Raw genomic sequence first — 20,602 nt, forward strand, 5'->3', positions numbered from 1 at the left:
AGGGGGCACCTTTCGCATGGAGACTCTGCGCTCCGTCAAGGCCGCAGTATAGCCAGGAGAATTCCTCACAGCATTAGACCTGTCAGAGGCATACCTGCACATCCTGATCCATCCGGATCATCAGCGCTACCTACGCTTCAAGGTTCTGGGTCACCACTTCCAATTACGGGCTCTGCCCTTCGGATTGGCCACGTCACCGCGGACCTTCACCAAGGTGGTTGTCGTGGTAGCAGCGGCCCTCAGGCGGGAAGGAATTCTGGTCCATCCCTACCTAGACGATTGGCTGATCAGGGCGAAATCACGAGAGGAGAGTCATCGGACAACCGACAGAGTGATCACCCTTCTGGAACGCTTGGGCTGGGTAATCAACCTCAGCAAGAGTTGCCTGCAGCCTTCCCAGTCACTGGAATACCTGGGAGTACAGTTAGACACGCAGGCAGACACAGTCAGTCTCACTGCCAAGAGAAGGTTGAAACTTCAGACGCGTATCCAGTACTTGATGGGAGCCAGTCGGCCCATAGCTTGGGATTATCTGCAGGTTCTTGGTCTCATGGCATCCACCCTGGAAGTGGTACCTTGGGCAAGGGCCCATATGAGACCTCTACAACACTCCCTGCTCTCTCGCTGGAGCCCTCGTCTACGGAACTATTCCACGCACCTACCTCTGCCTGCCAGAGTCCGGACACAGTTACGGTGGTGGCTGCAGTCCGACCACATGAGCAAGGGGTCAAGGATGTCCTCTCCCACGTGGACTCTGCTCACCACAGATGCCAGCCTGAGCGGCTGGGGAGCACACTGCGAAGGACTCACCGCACAAGGGCGGTGGCGCGGAGAAGAGTCAGCGTGGAACATCAACCGTAGAGGCTCGGGCAGTCCGATTAGCATGCCTTCAATTTGCTCACAAACTGAAGAACAGAGCAGTCAGAGTGATGTCAGACAACGCCACCACGGTGGCATACATCAACCGTCAGGGCGGAACCAGAAGCCGACAAGTATCTCTGGAGATCGCCCCACTGATGGTTTGGGCAGAGGTGAATCTTCAGGACATCTCCGCCGTCCACATTGCCGGGAAGGACAACACCACAGCAGACTTCCTCAGCAGAGAACGTCTAAATCCGGGAGAGTGGCAGCTGTCACCCACAGCCTTCCAGATGATTGTGGATCACTGGGGGATTCCGGACATGGATTTACTGGCGGACAAGTCCAATGCTCAAGTACCCAGATACTTCAGCCGCAAGCGCGATCCGTTCTCCCACGGAATCGATGCCCTGGTTCAGCCGTGGCCTCCAGGGACTCTGCTATACACCTTTCCTCCGTGGCCTCTGCTGGGCGCCATCATCCACAAGATTCAGAAACACCGGGGCCTAGTTCTTCTAGTGGCACCAGACTGGCCAAGAAGACCCTGGTACGCGGACATGAGAAGACTACTGGCAGGGGAGCCCCTTCCCCTGCCTCCTCTCCGGGACCTTCTACGTCAAGGTCCCATCCTCCACTAGGATCCAGCTCAATTCTCTCTTACGGTCTGGCCATTGAGAGGGCTAGACTGAAGAAAAGAGGTTACTCGGAGCCCGTGATAGATACACTCCTCCGAGCTCGCAAGTTTTCCACATCCCTCACCTATGTAAGGATCTGGAGAGTATTTGAAGCATGGTGCGACACTCATGGCACCAATCCACATGTGACCACAATCCCTATTGTGTTGGATTTCCTGCAAGATGGGCTTCAGAAGGGTCTCTCCCTCAGCTCCATCAAGGTTCAGGTGGCTGCGCTGTCTTGCTATGGCCCCAGGAGGGATGGCAAGACCAATCGCCAAGCACCCAGATGTTTCTCGCTTCCTGCAAGGAGTCAAGCATATTCGTCCGCCACTGAAGTGGCCGGTGCCCTTATGGAACCTCAACCTTGTTTTGGATTTTCTCGCGGGATCCACCTTCAGACCCCTTCGGGGACTTGTCTCTCCGTTCTCTAACCTTGAAGATGGTGTTTTTGCTGGCTGTATGTTCAGCACGCCGCATATCAGAGCTACAGGCACTGTCCTGTCGGGATCCGTTTCTCCGAATCCTGAGGCTATCCATCTTCGCACGGTTCCCTCCTTTCTACCGAAAGTGGTTTCACAGTTTCATCTTAACCAAACCATATCCTTGCCTACCACGGCGGGTTTGAAGAAATCTGAAGAAGGGCGTTTATTGCGCCATCTCGACATTGGCAGATTACTGCCCAGATATCAGGAAGTGACACAAGAACTACGAAAGACGGACCATCTGTTCGTCCTGCACAGCGGGAAGAAGCAAGGTGAAGCGGCCTCGCGGCCCACCATCGCTCACTGGATTAAAGAAGTTATCAGAGCAGCTTATGTGGAGGCTGGGAAGTCTCCGCCTCTACAAGTCAAGGCTCATTCTACCAGAGAACAAGCGGCATCCTGTGCGGAATCCAGGATGCGGTCGCCTGCAGAAATATGTAAAGCGGCGACATGGTCCTCCCTCCATACCTTCTCCAGGTTCTACCGTCTGGATGTCCAGGCTAGGGAGGACTCAGCATTTGCGAGGGCGGTACTACATGGTCCTCAGGCAGCCTCCCACCCAGGCTGGGAGTAAAGCTTTTGTACATCCCATTCGTTCTGAGTCCATCTGGCTACACGCCAGGAAATGTTGAGATTACTTACCTGATAATCTCCTTTTCCTTAGTGTAGACAGATGGACTCAGCATCCCGCCCAGCTGCCTGTGTACATGGGTTTCACCGAGTCCAGGTAAGCCATGTCATCTATTTCCATAAGAGCATACACTTTACCAGGTGTCAACGCCTTCCGGTTGGGAATGCTGGCGGTCTCCAGCTTCTATCAATTGGTCAGGGGAATCCTGTTTCATTTTTCACTGAGCGTCAGTACACACATCCATAACAGCTTTTGCAAGGAAGATTACTAAGTTGCTACGCATCCTGTGGGGGTATATATACCCCGTGCTGACGTCAGATCCGTCTCCAACTGCTAGCACGCGGATACTATACCCATTCGTTCTGAGTCCGTCTGTCTACACTAAGGAAAAGGAGATTATCAGGTAAGTAATCTCAACATTTCTGTACACCCTCCGACTTAATATCATGGCGATATTAAGTTGGAGGTCCCAAACATTAAAAATTAAAAAAAAAAAAATTTTTAAATCGGCTCGCGGGTTGAAAACCGAGCACTCAACTTTGCCAGCGTTCAGTTTCCGAACCCGTGGCTGTCAGCGGGTTTGAGAACCGACACCGGCAAAATTGAGCGTCGGCTCTCAAACCCGCTGACAGCCGCCGCTCCTGTCCAAAAAGAGGCACTAGGGGACGCTCTAGTGTCCCTAGCGCCTCTTTTTATCGTGGGCCCTAATTTGAATAAATTGTTTTTCTGAATCGCGAGCACAGGAGAGTGGCCTGTGCGAGCGCCGGGAGAGCACAGGCCGCAATTTTTACTGTATCGGCCTATTTGAAAGGTTAAATACCATTCTCTGTTAACTTGTTCAACACCATTTATGATTTTATAAACCTCTTTCACATCCTATCTGTATTTTTTTGTCTCATAGCAGAAGAACCCCATCTAGTTTAACCTTTTTTTTATAAGGGAGCTGTTCAATTCCCTTCATTTTTGTTTCCCTTCTCCTTCCGTTTTCTATTTTTCCTAGATCTTTTAAGGGATGGAACACCTAGGATTGCACACAGTTCTCAAGAAATGGCCCTACCATGGATCCATACAGAGTTGTCATGTTGTTTCCAGTTTTTTTCTATTCCTTTCCAAATATTCTCAACATTTTATTTTCCTTTTTAGCCGTGGTTGCACTTTGAGCTAAGAATTTGTGTGTTGTCCACAATGATGCCAAGTTCCTTTTCTGGAGTGGTAACTTCTAATGTAGAATCCAGTTTTCTAGGTTATTTATCCATATATGCTTCAGTTTGCACTTATCCACATTCAGTTTCATCTGACATTTATAAAACCATTTCCCCAGTCTTGCAAAGTCCCCCTGTAGTTTCTTAATCTGCTTGTATTTAACTGCTTCAAATAATTTTGTGTCATCTGAATACTTAATCACCTCACCCGTTGCTCCCTTTTCCAGATTATTAATGAATATTAACCACTGGTCCTAATACAGATCCCTAGGGCATTCCACTTTTCACCTTTCTCCATTGGGAAAACTGGCCATTTTCAGTTTCACACTAATTTGTTTCTCTGAACCATCACCTACAAAATATGTTTCCAGTGTTGGTATTATCCCCATATCCTCTGCAGTGAAGACTGAAGCAGAGAATTCATATAGTTTTTCTATTATGGCCTTATTCTCTATCGGGCCAATGCAGTAAAGTGCGTTCAGGCTGAGCGCACTGTTTGCCCCCGTTTGGCCGTGCGTTTTTGACGCGCTATTTTTACCCCTAATACAGTAAGGGGTAATAGCGCGTGGAAATCGCGCGGCCAACCCCCCCAGAAATTAATAGCGGCCTCAACATGCAAATGCATGTTGATGGGCCTATTAGTCATTCCGAGCAATACAGAAAGTAAAATGTGCACCCAAGCCGCACATTTTACTTTCAGAAATTAACTCCTGCCTTTGGCAGGAGTTAATTTCTGTCAGATGCTCCATTTTGCTGGCGTCCGTTTTCCGAACCCGCGGCCGTCAGCAGGTTCGAGAACCGATGCCAGTAAAATTTAGCGTCGGCTGTCAAACCCGCTGACAGCCGCTGCCTCCTTTTACCGGGGCACTAATTTACATATGGGCCGACACTGAATCGCGCGCCCAGGACACTGACCCTGTGCGTGTGTCAGGAGAGCCACGACTTTTACTGTATCGACCCGTATGAGAGGCCCTTTTACTCTCTAGTCGTCTAAATGGTACATTCCTCAGCCTGGAAGAATTTTAGACATAAAACTGAAGGATCTAATAACACCAAGGAAGCTAGTGTGCATGTATAAAATTATTTATTCACTGTTGAACTAAATGTTTTTTTCTGCCAAGTTTTATCCATCAGCTTTGTTGGATATTTGTACCACTAGTGTTCTGATACTAGCAGTGGCTGCAAAGTGTGACCTTCCTACATCTGCTGTGGTATTCTGCAATTTGACCTTTCTCTTGTAATCTATATTCATCTTCTCAGTTTCTTGTTGCTGTGTGATACTGTAAAGCTGATATTTGCTTGAATAATAATTTGTTCCTATTAGGAGGGTTGTAGTTTGCTGTGCAAAATAAACGTGGCATTCCCTGTACGTATCTGGATCAGTCCAGACTGCTGGGTTTTTCCTCCCTTCCAGCAGATGGAGACAAAAACTTTGAGGCACCCCTTCTTAACCAGGTGTGCCACCTCCAGTTCCTCACTATTTCTCTGTCTCCAGCAGATGGCGGTGGTGCAAAACCTGCAGTTCTGAACCTTTCTTCGAGGGTTCACTAATTAAAAAAAAAAAAAAAAGAATTGTTTGAAAAGGCTGTCAAGGTAGGTCAGGAAGCTTCAGCAGTCCTCCCAGAGTTGGCAGGTCCTAGGGGGAACATCCTCCCTGGTCCGTAGGCCAGGGAGCTTGGGTTGGTGACCCAGTTAGCGCCCTTATTCTAGTGCCGAGGGAGATAGCCGGTGGTCCAGCTCCCTCCCCTCTCCCTACAGGGACCTGGTGCCATCTTGCCCTCCTTGCCGGAGCTCTTGCTCATAAAAAAAAACCAAAAAAAAAGTGAACTTGGTGTTCTAGCAGCAGGGTTGAGTAACGGCGGCAGATTGTACAGCGGTGTTCCTTCAGTTGGGCCGCATTCCCGTCTGTTTGGCAGTAGTTGCTCCTGGGTCCCGCTCCTTTTTGAGCTGAGGGTCAGCAGGCCTGAGATGAGTGCAGCAACTTCTGAGTACCAGGGACCTTCCTCCTCAGGAGTCAGCCCAGGCAGAACGTTTAGAGGTGGCGGTGGCTGTGGCCTATGTGGTAGATGCTTTATACGACTACCTTCGGACCTTCTCTAGAACTATGGTGTCTGCTATTTCTGCCAGAAGATTTTTATGGTTGCGCAATTGATTGGCTGACGTTTCCTCCAAGGCTCAGCTTAGTGCACTTCCTTTCAAAGGAAAGCTCCTCTTTGGTGAAGATTTGGAACAACTAATCAAGTCTTTGGGTGACAATAAGGTGCACAAATTGCCAGAAGATAAGCCGAAGGGTCCTAGAGGATTTCCCCAGACTCAGTCTCATTTTCGGAGTCAGCAGCGTTTTCGTCCAAATAGAGCATCAGGTGTGGGCCAGCGACAAACTCTGACGTCTCATTCCTAGTCTCAGCCCTTTCAGGGATGTCGAGCAGGCCACAATGGTTCCGGTCAGGGATCCCTCGCCACTAAGTCTTCTCAATGAGATACGGCCAGCCCATTCCTCAGTGCCGGTCATTGGGGGGCGGCTGTCCCTTTTCTTTGAGGAATGGGTCAAGATAACGTCAGACCAGTGAGTACTTAAGGGCTACACTTTAGAATTTGCTCGGCCACTCTGATACCTCTTTCTAATCTCTCCATGTGGATCGCTGGCGAAGAGGCGAATAGTCCGGCAGACCATCCACAGGCTGGAATCTGGGGGCCGTTGTGCCCATTCCTACAGAGGAATGGGGTATGGGATGTTACTTCATTTACTTTGTGGTACCAAAGAAGGAAAGTTCCTTCCGTCCCATTTTGGATCTCAAGAAGGTGAACAGGGCTCTCAAGGTACCACATTTCCAGATGGAGACGCTGTGTTCAGGCATTACGTCAGTGCGCAAGGGAATGTTCTTGGCTTCTCTAGATCTGACAGAGGTGTGTCTACACATGGGTATTCGCAGCGATCATCAACTGTTTCTCTGGTTGATGGTCCTTGGCATGCATTTTCAAATTTAGTGCTCATATGAGACCCTTACAGAGAGCATTGTGTCCCGTTGGGATCAAATGTCGGAGGAGTTCCAGGTTCTCTTACCGCTTTTGGACTCCTCCAGGGACAGCCTCAGCTGGTGGTTGGTGCCAGGTCACTTGAAGCAAGACGTGGATCTCGAGGTGCCTCAGTGGGTGATAGTGACCACGGACGCCAGTCTCACCGGTTGGGGAGCAGTATGCCAGTCTCACTCGGTCCAGGGCCAATGGTCGCAGAAGGAGCCGTCATGGTCCATCAGTTGGCTCGAGATGAGCGGTGAGGTTGGCATTGCAGAGTTTTCTCCCACTCTTGACCAACGGGGCGGTGCGAGTCCTCTCTGACAATGCAACAGAAGTGGCCTATATCAACTGGCAAGGCAGGACCAAAAGTTGCCCGGTAGCCTTAGAAGCCAATCGGCTGCTGACCTGGGCGGAGCATCATTTGTCCATGCTGGCTGCATCACACATAGCGGGAGCCGACAACACACAAGTGGATTTTCTGAGCCATCAGAGATTGGACCCCGGAGAGTGGGAGCTCTCAGACAAAGCAATGGATCTCATATCACACAGATGGGGTCTCCCCCATCTGGACCTGATGGCAACTCAAAGGAATGCCAAGGCCCCACGCTTCTTTAGTCACCAAAGAGAACACAGAGCAGAAGGGGGTCGATGCCCTGATATTCCCGAGGCCGAGCACAGTTTTGCTATATGTGTTTCCTCCGTGATAGGCAAGGTCCTTCGAAGAATAGAAGTTCATCCCGGTCAGGGGATCTTAGTGGCTCTGAAATGGCCATGGAGGCCTTGGTTTGCAGACCTAGTCAATCTGGCAATGGACGGTCGTCTGTGCCTGAGTCATCTTCAGAACATTCTTCAGCAAGGCCCTATTTTTTTAACCAGGCAGATTGCTTTTGTCTAGTGGCCTGGCTTTTGAAAGGAGGCAATTGTGGAAGAAAGGATACCAGGAGGATGTCATTGCCACCCTGCTTCGAGCTCACAAGACTTCTACAGCGTTAACTTACATCAGGGTTTGGAAGGTTTTTGAATCCTGGTGTGGTGAGCAGAGAGTCTTCCTGCATCAATCATCAGTGGCTCAAATTCTGGCCTTTTTGCAGAGAGGCTTCAGTAAGGGTTTGAAATGTAACTCCCGGGTACAGGTGGTGGCCTTGGGCTGCCTCAGAGGCAAAGTTCAGGGGATGTCTCTCGTGGCACATCCTGACATGGTTCATTTTCTTTGCGGAGCAAAGCACTTGAATCCTCCAGTTTGTCCTGTGTGTCCATCCTGGAGTCTCAACTTAGTCCTTAATGTCTTGTGTGATGCTCCGTTTGAGCCTCTTAAGGTCTCTTTAAAAGACTTAACTCTGAAAATGGTGTGTTTGGTGGCAGTTTGCTCTGCTAGGAGAGTATCAAAGTTGCAAGCTCTTTCTTGCCGGGAACCTTTTTTGCGGATTTCCAATTCTGGAGTCTCCCTCCGGACGGTTCCTTCCTTTATTCCAAAGGTGATTTCAGCTTTCCATTTGAATAAATCTGTGGAATTACCAGCTTTCCCAATGCTGAGGCAGAACCTCGCGCGCGGGAATTGAGGCGCTTGGATGTCGGGAGAGCCCTTTTGTGTTATCTTGAAGTTACTAACGCCTTTCATCTCTCTGATCATCTTTTTGTTCTATGGAGCGGCCCTAACAGTGGCCAAAAAGTGTCCAAAGCATCTATTGCCCGCTGGTTGAAAGAAGCTATTACTTCCACATACATTTGTCATGGTAACCTGGTGCCGAAGGGTTTGAAAGCACATTCCACTTGATCAAAGGCAGCTTCCTGGGCGGAAAGTCGGTTGGTGTATTTGCATATTTTTTCCACTGTTTGGACATCCAGGCTTTGGACGTCACCAATTTCAGCGATAGTGTCATTCGAGCTGGACTCTCAGGATCCCACCCCAGATAGGGCAGCTTGGGTACATCCCAGCAGTCTGGACTGATCCCGGTACATATAGGGAAAGGAAAATTGGCTCTTACCTGCTAATTTTCGTTCCTGTAGTCTAGACCCCCGCGCTTTGAGGATTTTCAGTTCCATGAGAGTCCACTAGCACTGTCATTCTAGTTTTCCTTCATTGTCTGGTTATCTTTTTCATCGGAAGGAGGGTACAGATTTATCCTTATCCTATGCAGAAAGCTCACTTGTTTATAGTTATAGCTACTTAGTTCTTCCTTGTCCGTTACTTTATATGCCTGTTCAATAGTACTATACAAATGCTTGGGTACTGTTTATACTGAGGAACTTCAGGTGGCACACCAGGTTAAGAGGGAATGCCCTCAAAGTTTTTCTCTGTCTCCGTCTGCTGGAAGGGAGGCAAAACCCAGCAGTCTGGACTGATCCGTGGTACTACAGGAACGAAAATTAGCAGGTAAGAACCAATTTTCCTGTGGATTCAAATAAAACCTCAGCAATAAAAAGGTGTAATTTAATTTTTCAGCTAGTCATGGATAATACGGAAGTATATAGAGAGAGTTTGAGTTTTAATGGGTTTTTTTCTTTATAAAGGGTCGTGCGATAAAGGGGTCCTACAGGTTTCATGCCATCATCACCACGTTTGAAATGATTTTGACAGACTGTCCTGAGCTGCGCAACATTCCATGGCGCTGTGTGGTGATCGATGAGGCCCACAGACTGAAGAACCGCAACTGCAAGCTGCTGGAGGGGCTCAAAATGATGGGCTTGGTCAGTGTCTACCTTTTCTGCAACTGGATTCCAAAGGGAAACATGTTTGTTTTTTAATTGTTTCAAATTTTGCCCCAGTATAAGGTTGCCAAAATATTTCTAGGTTACAGACAGAGCTGGGTCATCGCTTGAATCTGTAGGGGGTACCAGAATTCTCACTGCCTACCCCATTCCCCTCCCCTCAATTGCATTGGGGGGGGGGGGGGGAAGACACTTCATCAGTCAAGGCCCTCCATGTCTTTTCAGCCATAGAGTCCCAAGATAGGTTGATTCTGATTATACAATGGTTCCAGCTGTCTGCTAACTCAGTTGTAATCATAGCATTCACATATTTGTTTTCTAAAAAAAAAAAAAAGTTTACAGTGAAGTACAATATTGTCAATTGAAAGTAATTATCTAGTTCAAATCATACCATTACCTAGTTCCTCTTTAGTCCTAATGTACTCTTCAGTCTTCATGCTCTTTCAACTATTCACAGTTTAGGAATGCAATGGAAATTTCTTCATATATGACTGATTTGAGTGTGGTGTATAAACCCATGAAAACAGGCCTTTTGATAATCCCTTCATACTTCCACCGACTGCAGTTCTTGCCTCTGTCTCTAGTAACACAGCCAGGCCTCTGTCTCTAGTAACACAGCCAGGCCGTTTCCCTTCAGAAAGTACCTTCATGCAGGAGTTTGGTGATTTGAAAACTGAAGAACAGGTGAACTTTATAACTTATCCAAGCATATCTGAGGTCATAAATATTAAAGGTTGGCAATGACTATGAACCCCTTACGAGTGTGAAAACAGATATGAGGAGATGATGTTGATAGAAGATTCAGGCTAGTAAATACCATATATAGTCGTGTATAAGCCTATCTTATGTATAAGTCAATAGATGATTTTGAGTCCAAATGCTGGTAGAACAAATTTTGTTTTATAGGCAGTAAAACAATGCAGTATATAAACAAACAAATTTGAGAGGGATTTCTGAATGACAGCTTTACTGAAGTTACCAGAATCTTTTTTTAATTGTGTATTGTAGGTATACGTTGGTCCCATTCCGGTTACTCAAGGTCTAGTGCTCCCAACATAGTTTCTGTAGAAGCAGTGAAATGTGGCTTGAATAAGAAAGGAGATATGGGGAAGTCTGTTTTCATGTCCCCATTTTCTCTTATCCTTCCCTTTCATTTATCCATCAGGCTAACCCAGCAGCCGCTTCCTGGTAGTTAATACTTCCAGCTCATTTAGAACTGGCTTCTACTGAGACACTGCTTTTTATTCACATCTGTCTGTGGTGGTTCTTAATTTTTAACCTTTTCTCATGACTCTTGTAGCCCAGCCGTTGCCGTGGCAGCCCTCAGCTAGAAGTCCTGGTTGGGACAACCTAACCTCCCCCTCTCCCTGCTAATGGATGTGAATGCAGCTTCTGCAATATCTCCAGCCCATGATTGACCTAAGTAACAGAAATTATGCTCAGCAATCAAACCTGGGTATCAATACTCAGTGATACACAACATTGCAGCCGAGGCATCAAGCCAGTCCATTCCTTAAACTGATCAATATGTAGGGTTTTTCCTTTAGGCTTGGGTATTTGTGGCAGCATAGAACTTTCAGGTGCTCAACTACCCAAAAAAAAGGCTGCAGTTCCAGCAGTCTGTATCAAGCACAAAAGGGGTACCCTTTTTTCCCCCCCCAAATCCTGAAAAGCACAGTACTCTACTAATATGCTAGGTGAATGCTTGCTTTGACATGGCTCTTACACTGCTGCTCTGCTGAGTCAGCATTCTAGACCGAGTTTCCCTTTTGTGATCAATAGTTGCAGCTTCAGCCTGTGCTGATTGAGTGGAAAATGTGCACAAAACTGCTGCTAAAGAATTCAAACAAATTTTCAGAAACTAGCCTGCTGCTGTTGCACAGTAGCAGATGAAATTTGGCTGTATGCCAGAAAATTTTATATTGTACCAAGGATGGCCTGTGATCAGTGCATCATTTATTTAGTTATTTGAAAGCCCAGCATGACGCGCGCAGCTTCTTTCTGTAGAGGTGGGTAGAGCTATCGCACATTTAGCCATTGTTTCATCTGTGTTCACTATTGAAGACATTTTTTTCATAATGCTGTATAGGGATCATCTGAAAAAGGTACCAATGTAGAAGATTATGTTGCAAGTCAAGTTATATAGACTAAGATGCCATGTCTGATTTGCACTGTTTTGTGATCTCCCGGAGAGCTACACTAAATATATTACAGCTGTTTTCAGGGCCACATCATGGCATTTGGTAGGCTCTGGGCCAGGTATAAACTAGTGGGCCACTCTTGCTTTTAAGAAAATACCATACAATTTGATAAACAAAATCTTATTAGTGATTTAAAAAATAAGTAAAATAAAAGGATTGCATTTAAAAACCTTGGTTTTGGTTTTGTTTTTTTAATTAGAATCTGTGATAATGATGAAATCAATCAGTGAATCCTGTTTGCCCATTGGATAACATAGCCCTGGCTGTTATATTCCATTGATGCCAGGTGTCAGTGTCTGATCAACCACTATGAAAGCACCTCTCTAGCTATTGACTACAGCATTGGACACTGATAAATTTTAGGGTAGTATTTGAAAGCAGCATTACCAGCAAAATTAAAAAAAAAAAAAATGTTGAAAATATGAAATCATTGAGTTGCTGCTTTTCATTCCCATTTTGTTTCTAAAATATATCCTCTGGTGTAGCCATTCCCACTATTGTGAATCTCCATTTTAAGAAAGTGTACAAATAGTGTCTCCTGCATTCTTCTCCTAACCACCACACATGGGAGTCTTCTTGCATGATGGGGACAAAGTGTCAGTTTCCTCTGTTATCCATCTCTGATACCTTGTACACTTTCCCTCAACTCAAGAGATTGACTGACTGTTCTACAACTCATTAGGAGTAATAAGTGCCATTAGTTCAAAAGTATATTCTGGCCGAATATACTTAGACTCCTAAAGACTGGCAACATGCCACATTTATGACTTGGCCCTTTGTCATTACCTAGACTGTCCTATCTGGTAATGGAGATGGTGGTCCTGCCAGTGCTTTTTCATGCAATGCTAAGCAGGCTTGGGTGGCTTTGCATTACCTTGGTGAGAGTAGCTAGGCAAATGAAAACTGCAAGGCACACAGCTGAAATTAACTAAAAAAAAACAAAAAACCTACAAGTAAATTGAACAGCTGTGGAAACCTGTAGTTCTTTGAGCTGGAACTCTGAGTCATTTGGAAGACCTTGTAGTTGCATTGGCATACAATCTATAGAGACAGATTTGTTGCAGCAGTGACTCGGGGGGGGGGGGGGGGAGGGCATGTAGGAGCCAAAGCTCCCTGAATAGCTGCATAGAGTGTCTATTCTACTGCAGGTGTGCTGTTATTATGGCCTTAACCCTATAACAGAGTGGAAAGGAGGTGCTAGAGGCAGCTGCTGTCTCAGCAGGCAGGCAGAGGTAGAATCTGCTTTGTTCATTAGTGAAATTAGTTCATCCCAAGCTGTTAGACTTGGAATATTTTGTTCCATTAAGAACACCCAGCATTGGGAAAGCCTATATTCAGCTGTTGGCTGGCTAGGAAAGTTAGCTGGATAAACTTATCTTCCTAACTTAGCTGGGATATTGAGTAGTGTGTGTGCACTGCTGAATATACCCGCCATCTTAAAGATAATCAGGAAAGTTTATTTAGCTAACTTTAGGACTGCTCTTTGGCTGTCCTAAAGTTATCTGGCTGTCTTTGCCGGATAATGGTGTTCTGCCCTGGAATGCCTCGAAACGGCCAGGTAAGTTATACAGCTATGTCAGGGACAGTCAGGTCTGTTGGATTTTGAAGTTGTGGCATTTGCCCAGAATGCCAAACCTAGCCAGACAAATGCATTGAATATGGACTCCTAATGTTTTTTGTACCCATGTATATGGCATATCTTAAAGTGTATAAATGCAAATTCTTTCTTTCAGGAACACAAAGTGCTGCTGACTGGTACCCCTTTACAGAATACTGTGGAAGAGCTTTTTAGTTTGCTTAATTTCTTGGAGCCAGGCCGTTTCCCTTCAGAAAGTACCTTCATGCAGGAGTTTGGTGATTTGAAAACTGAAGAACAGGTGAACTTTATAACTTATCCAAGCATATCTGAGGTCATAAATATTAAAGGTTGGCAATGACTATGAACCCCTTACGAGTGTGAAAACAGATATGAGGAGATGATGTTGATAGAAGATTCAGGCTAGTAAATACCATATATAGTCGTGTATAAGCCTATCTTATGTATAAGTCAATAGATGATTTTGAGTCCAAAGTCCATTGAAATGCACTGACCTGTGTATAGTCAAGGTTTAAAATGAGCGATCTATCAGGAAGATAATTCAAGAAAAGCCATGTCTGTATTAAAAAAAAAAAAAAAAAAGTCATGTGGCATGCTAACTTTAGGACAGGTCAGTTGGCCGCATAAGTTAAGCCGCTGTTTTGGCTTACATTATAAAATACTTCACAGAATTTGTACGCATAGAACCGTTGTATACAAGATAAGGCTCAAAATTAAGCCAATCAAACGCTTCCTTATTTATTATCATAGGTGCTGTGAATTTTGTTTTCCTTTTTTGTATTGCGTTAAAAATATCCAATAAATTGCTCTGTGAGGTGAATACTACACCTCAATTAGGGAAAATAATATAAATGTTCTTATCTACTTATCTTCATCCTTACAGTTGCATTTGCAAAAATATTGCCTGAAAAAGCTAACAATGTCCTGACACTGGCCAAGTGTTTTGAACTAGAGTTTTTCATCAGGGTCTTGGAAAATTCAATCACAAACATTTTCTGAAAATGAAGATAGCATAGCCACATAACAAAAATTCAGCATTGCACATTCCAGTTATTTTGTATAGGTAACAGTACTTTATAGGATTAAAACAAAGAAAAAAATTTAAATTTTTTTGTGCATGACTCTGTGTATATTGTCAGTTAACCCACATAAGTTAATTCTTTTGTGCACGGCTTTCAGGAATTCTAGATGTAAAACCATTTTTCCCTGTATGTACCCGGATCAGCCCAGACTCCTGGGTTTTACCTCCCCTCCAGCAGGCGGAGACAGAGAAGTTTTTGTGGACTCTGTCGTATAACACTGAGGTGCCACCTAGAGTCTGTCAGTATTCTTCTGTCTCCAGCAGTTGGAAGAGGTCCTGTCCTGGAGTCTGGTGTTTGGTTGTACCTTTTATTGTGATTATTGTTAGGCAAAGGTCAGGTTTAGTTTCCCCTTTCTAGCCTCCCAGGGGGTTGCTAGGTCCTGGTGGGGCCATCCCCCCTGGTAATAGAGGCTTTGGAGCAGAGGGTTAAGGACCCTATAACTGCCCACTGCAGGTGATCCCGGGGGTCTTGGGCTCTCACCTTCAGTCTAACCTTATCCAGATTTAAAAAAAAAAAAAGGGGGGGGGGGGGTTGTGTCTTTAAATTCTCCTGCTCTGCTGGCCTAGCTTCTCTCCATGGGTGTTTAGTTCAGACCGCGGACAGCTCCCGATCGGGGTTTTTCTTTGATTTTGCCACTTCTTTCTCCTGCCGGGCTAAATTTAGGCCGCTGCTCATGCCGCGTGCAGCAGCACGCGTGCGCGTCTCTCCCGGGCCGGCATTTGCACCTAGCGTTTGTGGGGGGGAGAGGGGTCCTCTGGGGTCGCTGCCCCGGTGAAATTGAAGGGCAGTGACCCGCGATTGCGTCGGGGGGCTGGGATCCCAGTTTCATCGTGGCAGGCCCCGGATCCGTTCCAGCTCAGTGCGGGAACGGAGGCCATTTTAAGGACATTCAGAGAGCAGGAGAGAGCAGCTTTGGGAGAAGGGCTCCCCCCACCGTTGTTTCCGCGGCCTAGTGCGCCTGGGTGAGCCGGATTGGATGGGGCTGCGGAGGATTTGGCAGTAGACAAAGACGCGGTTGACTCGGACGGTCTTCTTCATCGTTCACCTCTGTGGTTTTAATGCACAAGGCTTTCAAGGCTCGCAAACCTGGGAAGTCGCAGGGGCCTAGGGCGGGCCCGCATCCGCTTTAACTGGACCATGGGATGGGTCCTCCACACCGAAAGCGGGTTCAGGAGCCAAAGGCCAGCGGAGCGCTGAAGGAGAAGCGTTCACTTCGGGCCGTGATCTGCCCGGTGGACAGCGATTCTTCGGATGAAGGGGAGTCTCCGCCACAGGCTCCGGATCAGGATCCGGACAGGGATCCGGATGCCCAACCCCCACCGACCAAGCACATGGGCTTGCCTCCAGTTGAGGGTGACTACCCTAAGGTGGTACGCTTGTTCCGAAAGGATGAGTTAGGGCCCCTTATCCCGGTCATCCTGAAGGAGCTGGGAGTTGAGGTTCCTCAGGACGATTCCCGGTTTGGCACTAATATGGATCCGGTGATGCTGGGACTCGGAGGTCCGGCTCGGTCTTTCCCGTTCCACTTATCTGTGTCTGACCTTTTGTTTAAGGAGTGGGACACTCCTGACCTGGGTCTGAAGGTAAGTCGGGCTATGGATAAATTGTATCCGCTCCCTGAGGACACGCTGGATCTGCTGAGAGTGCCGAAGGTGGACCCGGCCATCTCGGCTGTGACAAAGAAATCGACTATCCCCGTGACGGGAGCCACAGCCTTAAAGGACTTGCAGGACCGCAAGTTGGAGGTCCAGCTCAAGAAGATTTTTGAGGTGTCCGCTCTCTGGATCCGGGCCGCTATCGGCAGTAGCTTTGCACAGTGGGCCAGTCTCCACTGGGTCCGGGATTTGCAGGCATTCGTGTCCCTTTTGGACGCCCAGGCTTAGCAGGCCAGATGGTTGGAGGCCGCGGTGGCTTAGTGCAGACACACTTTATGATCTTTTGTGAACCTCTATCCCTGTTTTATTGTAACTGCTACTTTATTCTTCTATCACATGTTAATGTTCTAAGTTTTTTAAGTATTTATCCTCTTATCACACCCTGTTATTTGTAAACCGGCATGATGCGACTCCCATCGCGAATGCCGGTATATAAGAAATTCAAATAAATAAAATAAATAAAATGATGGTATCAGCGGTCTCTGCACGATGCCTCCTATGGTTGCTGAATTGGTCTGCGGATGTTTCCTCCAAAGCGCACTTGTTCTCTACCCTTCAAGGGGAGGCTGCTGTTCGGACAGCAGTTGAAAGATATGATTAAGTTGCTGGGGGGAGAATAAGATCCATAAGTTGCGAGAGGCTCTTTTCCTTAGCGGGCGAGATTTCGGGGGAATCGATGGTTCCGCTCCTCCCAGCCCACTGGTCCCTCTTTCCGCCAGGGCCAAAACCACCAAAATATGTGGAACCAGTCCTTTCAGGGCCTGCGGCCCGCCAGGGACCGGAGTTCCCCAGTCCCATGGGGGTCACAAGTCCTCTCAATGACCGGTTCACTCCTCCGTTCCAAGAATAGGAAGCAGGCTGTCCTTATTCCTGGAGGAGTGGACCTCTGTAACATCGGATCAATGACTATTTAGAAATTTTCATCAGGCATAGCCCTTTGTTTCTATTTTATTTTATTTTTATGTCATTTTATTTATTCTTTATTAACCTTGTTATATTATTATTATTGTAACCCATTTTTACCTTCATTTCATTTATGATATTATTTTACTATATCATAATGTATTGCTAATGTCCCACATGTTCAGTGTTTTCCGCATGTTCATTGTACCACTTGTTTCACTGTATCCGCCCCTCGGCGACAGTTCAGTTTCATGTAAACCGGTGCGATATGTATCCTATACAGGAACATCGGTATATAAAAGTTAAAAATAAATAAATAAATCAATGGGTTCTAAGTATAATCAAACACAGCTACGCTTTAGATTTTGCACGTCCGATCCATGACCGCTTCATGGTATCACCATGCACGTACTGTCAAAAGTGTCAAGCAGTACAAGACACCCTGCAGAGCTTACAGGATCTGGGTGCCATAATTCCGGTTCCGGCCAGAGAGCTAAGGCACGGGCGTTACTCAATCTATTTTATTGTGCCGAAAAAGGAAGGCACGTTTCGTCCCATTCTCGATTTGAAGAAGGTCAATCAGAAGCTGAAGGTACCTCGTTTTCGCATGGAAATTCGGCGTTCGGTGATAGCATCTGTACACAAGGGAGAGTTCCTAGCATCATTGGACCTGACGGAGGCTTATCTGCACAAACCTATCCATCCAGATTATCAGAAATACCTGCGGTTCATGATCCTCTGACAACATTTCCAATTTTGTGCTCTGCCGTTTGGTCTAGTGACGGCACTCCGGGTTTTCACCAAAGTGATGGTGGTAGTGGCGGAGGCCCTGCGACGAGAGGGCATATTGGTGCATCCCTATCTGGACGACTGGCTGATTCACGCAAAATCGGAAACCCTATGCAGGACTGCGGTCCAGAGAGTGCTGCAGAGATTGACCTCCTTAGGTTGGGTGGTCAATCCCGACAAGAGCCATCTAGTTCCTTCCCAGTCCTTGGAGTTTCTGGGGGCCAGGTTCGATACGGTCTTGGGCAAGGTTTTTCTTACAGAAGAGAGGATTTCCAAATTGGTTACCCAGGTGGAATTCTTCAGGTTCATGCTTCGGCCCAGGGCCTGGGATTACTTGCAGGTTCTGGGATCGATGGCGTCCACGCTCCAGCTGGTACCGCGGGCCTTTGCTCATATGTGCCCGCTTCAATCAGCGTTGCTCTCTCGCTGGAGTCCATTGTCCCAGCAGTTTCAACTTCGCTTACCGCTGACGGACTCTGTGCATTCCAGACTACATTGGTGGCTTTGCCTAGCCCATTTGCGTCAGGGCGTGGACTTGGAAATTCCCACTTGGATCGTGGTCACCACGGACTCCAGCCTCTCGGGATGGGGAGCAGTGTGTCTGGGTTCAGCGGTGCAAGGACAATGGACAAAGACGGAATCCTCTTGGTCGATCAATCGTTTGGAGACCAGAGTGGTTCGGTTGGCTTTACAAGCCCTTGTTCCCCCTAGTGGAGGGACGGTCGGTGAGAGTTCTCTGACAATGCCACAGCGGTGGCCTACATCAATCGTCAGGGAGGAACCAGGAGCCGTCTGGTGGCAGCAGAAGCACGGCTGTTGATTACCTGGGCGGAGCAACACCTTTACAAGATAGCAGCCTCTCACATCGTCGGGGTAGACAACATGCAGGCCGATTTTCTCAGTCGACACCAGTTGGATCCAGGGGAGTGGGAACTCTCCAAGGCTTTTCGTCTTCTGTGGACCATGCCTTCCATGGATCTCATGGCGACATACTGCAATGCAAAGTCTCCTCGATTCTTCAGTCGGCGCTGGGAAAGGGGAGCAGAGGGAGTAGATGCTCTGGTCCTACTCTGGCCAAGGGATGTTCTATTGTACGTCTTTCCACCAAGGCCGTTAGTCGGAAAGGTGCTGCGCCGTATCGAAGTTCATCCGGGCAAAGTGATTCTGGTAGCTCCGGAGTGGCCACAGCGCCTGTTGTTTGCAGATCTCTTGAATATAGCAGTCGACTGTCTGCTGAGGTTTCGTCCGTCTCCGGCTCTTCTGCACCAGGACCCCGTCTGTTTCGGTGAGGTAGATTGCTTCTGTCTAGCAGCATGGCTTTTGAAACGCAGAGGTTGGCAATGAGGGGTTATTCCCCTGCGGTTATTGCCACGCTTTTGCACTCCCGTAAGACTTCCACTTCCAGAGCTTATGTGCGAGTTTGGGGAGTGTTTGAATCCTGGTGTTTAGAGCGTAACTTCGTCTGTCCAGGGCCTCAATTCCGGAGGTTCTGGAATTTCTGCAGGCCGGATTGTCCAAGGGTTTGGCTTTTAATTCCCTGCGAGTTCAGGTGGTGGCGTTAGGCTGTTTTCGTGGTAAGGTACAGGGGGTTACTCTAGCCTCTCATTCAGATGTGGTTCGGTTTTTTGAAGTGGGGTTAAGCACTTGTGCCCTCCGGTCCGGAATCCCTGTCCTTCGTGGAAACTTAATTTGGTTCTCCGTGCCCTTTGTGATGCCCTCTTTGAACCATTGAAATGGGCGACACTAAAGGAACTTACATTAAAGGTAGTGTTTCTAATAGCTATTTCGTCGGTGAGGCGTATTTCACAGCTTCAGGCCTTATCTTGCAGAGAACCTTTCTTACGGATTTCTGATGCAGGAGTATCCTTGAGAACGGTTCCCTCTTTTTTTTCTCCCGAAAGTGGTTTCTGCTTTTCATTTGAATCAGTCAATGGAGCTGCCTTCCTTTGCGAGGCTGGATTCCTCTACACCAAAGGCCATTACGGAAGCTGGATGTAAAGAGTGTTGTTGCACTACCTGAAGGTTATCAACAGTTTTTGTCTCTCGGACCATTTGTTTGTCTTATGAAGTGGATCCAGGAGAGGTCATAAAGCTTCCAAGGCCACTATCGCACGTTGGCTGAAGGAGGCTGTTGTTTCGACATACCTTGTACGGGGCCATCCAATTCTGGTCGGACTTAAGACTCACTCAACGTGCTCACAATTGACTTCGTGGGCTGAATGCCAACAGGTGGCGCCTCAAGAGATTTGTAGGGCGGCTACCTGGAAATCTGCACATACTTTCACTAGACATTACAGGCTTGATGTCCGGGCACCAGAGCCCGGCTCCTTCGGAGCTAGTGTTCTCCAAGCAGGTCTCTCTCAGTCCCACCCTGGTTAGGGAAGCTTTGGTACATCCCAGGAGTCTGGGCTGATCCGGATACGTATAGGGAAAGGAAAATTGGTTCTTACCTGCTAATTTCTGTTCCTGTAGTACCATGGATCAGCCCAGAGTCCCACCCAGGGAGAGTCCGCTCGGCCGGTGGTAGGTGAATCATTTTGCTGTAAGTTAATTAATGCCCCCCTTTTCAGGGTAAGGATTTTGGGCATACTTGGGTTTTGTCAGTTACATATTTTTCATTACCTCTGCTCTTTGGTGGAGGTTGTTCAGGTAAAGTTTTGACAGTTTATTATCGTTCTGCTTGGGTACAGTGGAATACTGACAGACTCTAGGTGGCACCTCAGGGTTATACGACAGAGTCCACAAAAACTTCTCTGTCTCCGCCTGCTGGAGGGGAGGTAAAACCCAGGAATCTGGGC

The 20,602-nt window shown here is 47.3% G+C and overlaps 1 protein-coding gene across 8 annotated transcripts in view; it reads left to right on the top strand.

Annotated features, from left to right (window-relative positions):
* Window positions 1-20,602, top strand: part of CHD7 (chromodomain helicase DNA binding protein 7) — a 509,619-nt gene that overhangs the window by 362,087 nt on the left and 126,930 nt on the right. For 7 of the 8 annotated variants that reach the window (XM_029591355.1, XM_029591363.1, XM_029591357.1 and 4 more), the window contains exons 13-14: window positions 9,380-9,556; window positions 13,512-13,655. In XM_029591355.1, the coding sequence (XP_029447215.1) occupies window positions 9,380-9,556; window positions 13,512-13,655 (321 nt within the window). The remainder of the gene's footprint in view (window positions 1-9,379; window positions 9,557-13,511; window positions 13,656-20,602) is intronic. The other variant, XM_029591364.1, reaches the window with a different exon arrangement.

Source organism: Rhinatrema bivittatum, chromosome 2 (assembly GCF_901001135.1).
Source record: "Rhinatrema bivittatum chromosome 2, aRhiBiv1.1, whole genome shotgun sequence".
NCBI classification, from domain to species: Eukaryota; Metazoa; Chordata; class Amphibia; order Gymnophiona; family Rhinatrematidae; genus Rhinatrema; species Rhinatrema bivittatum.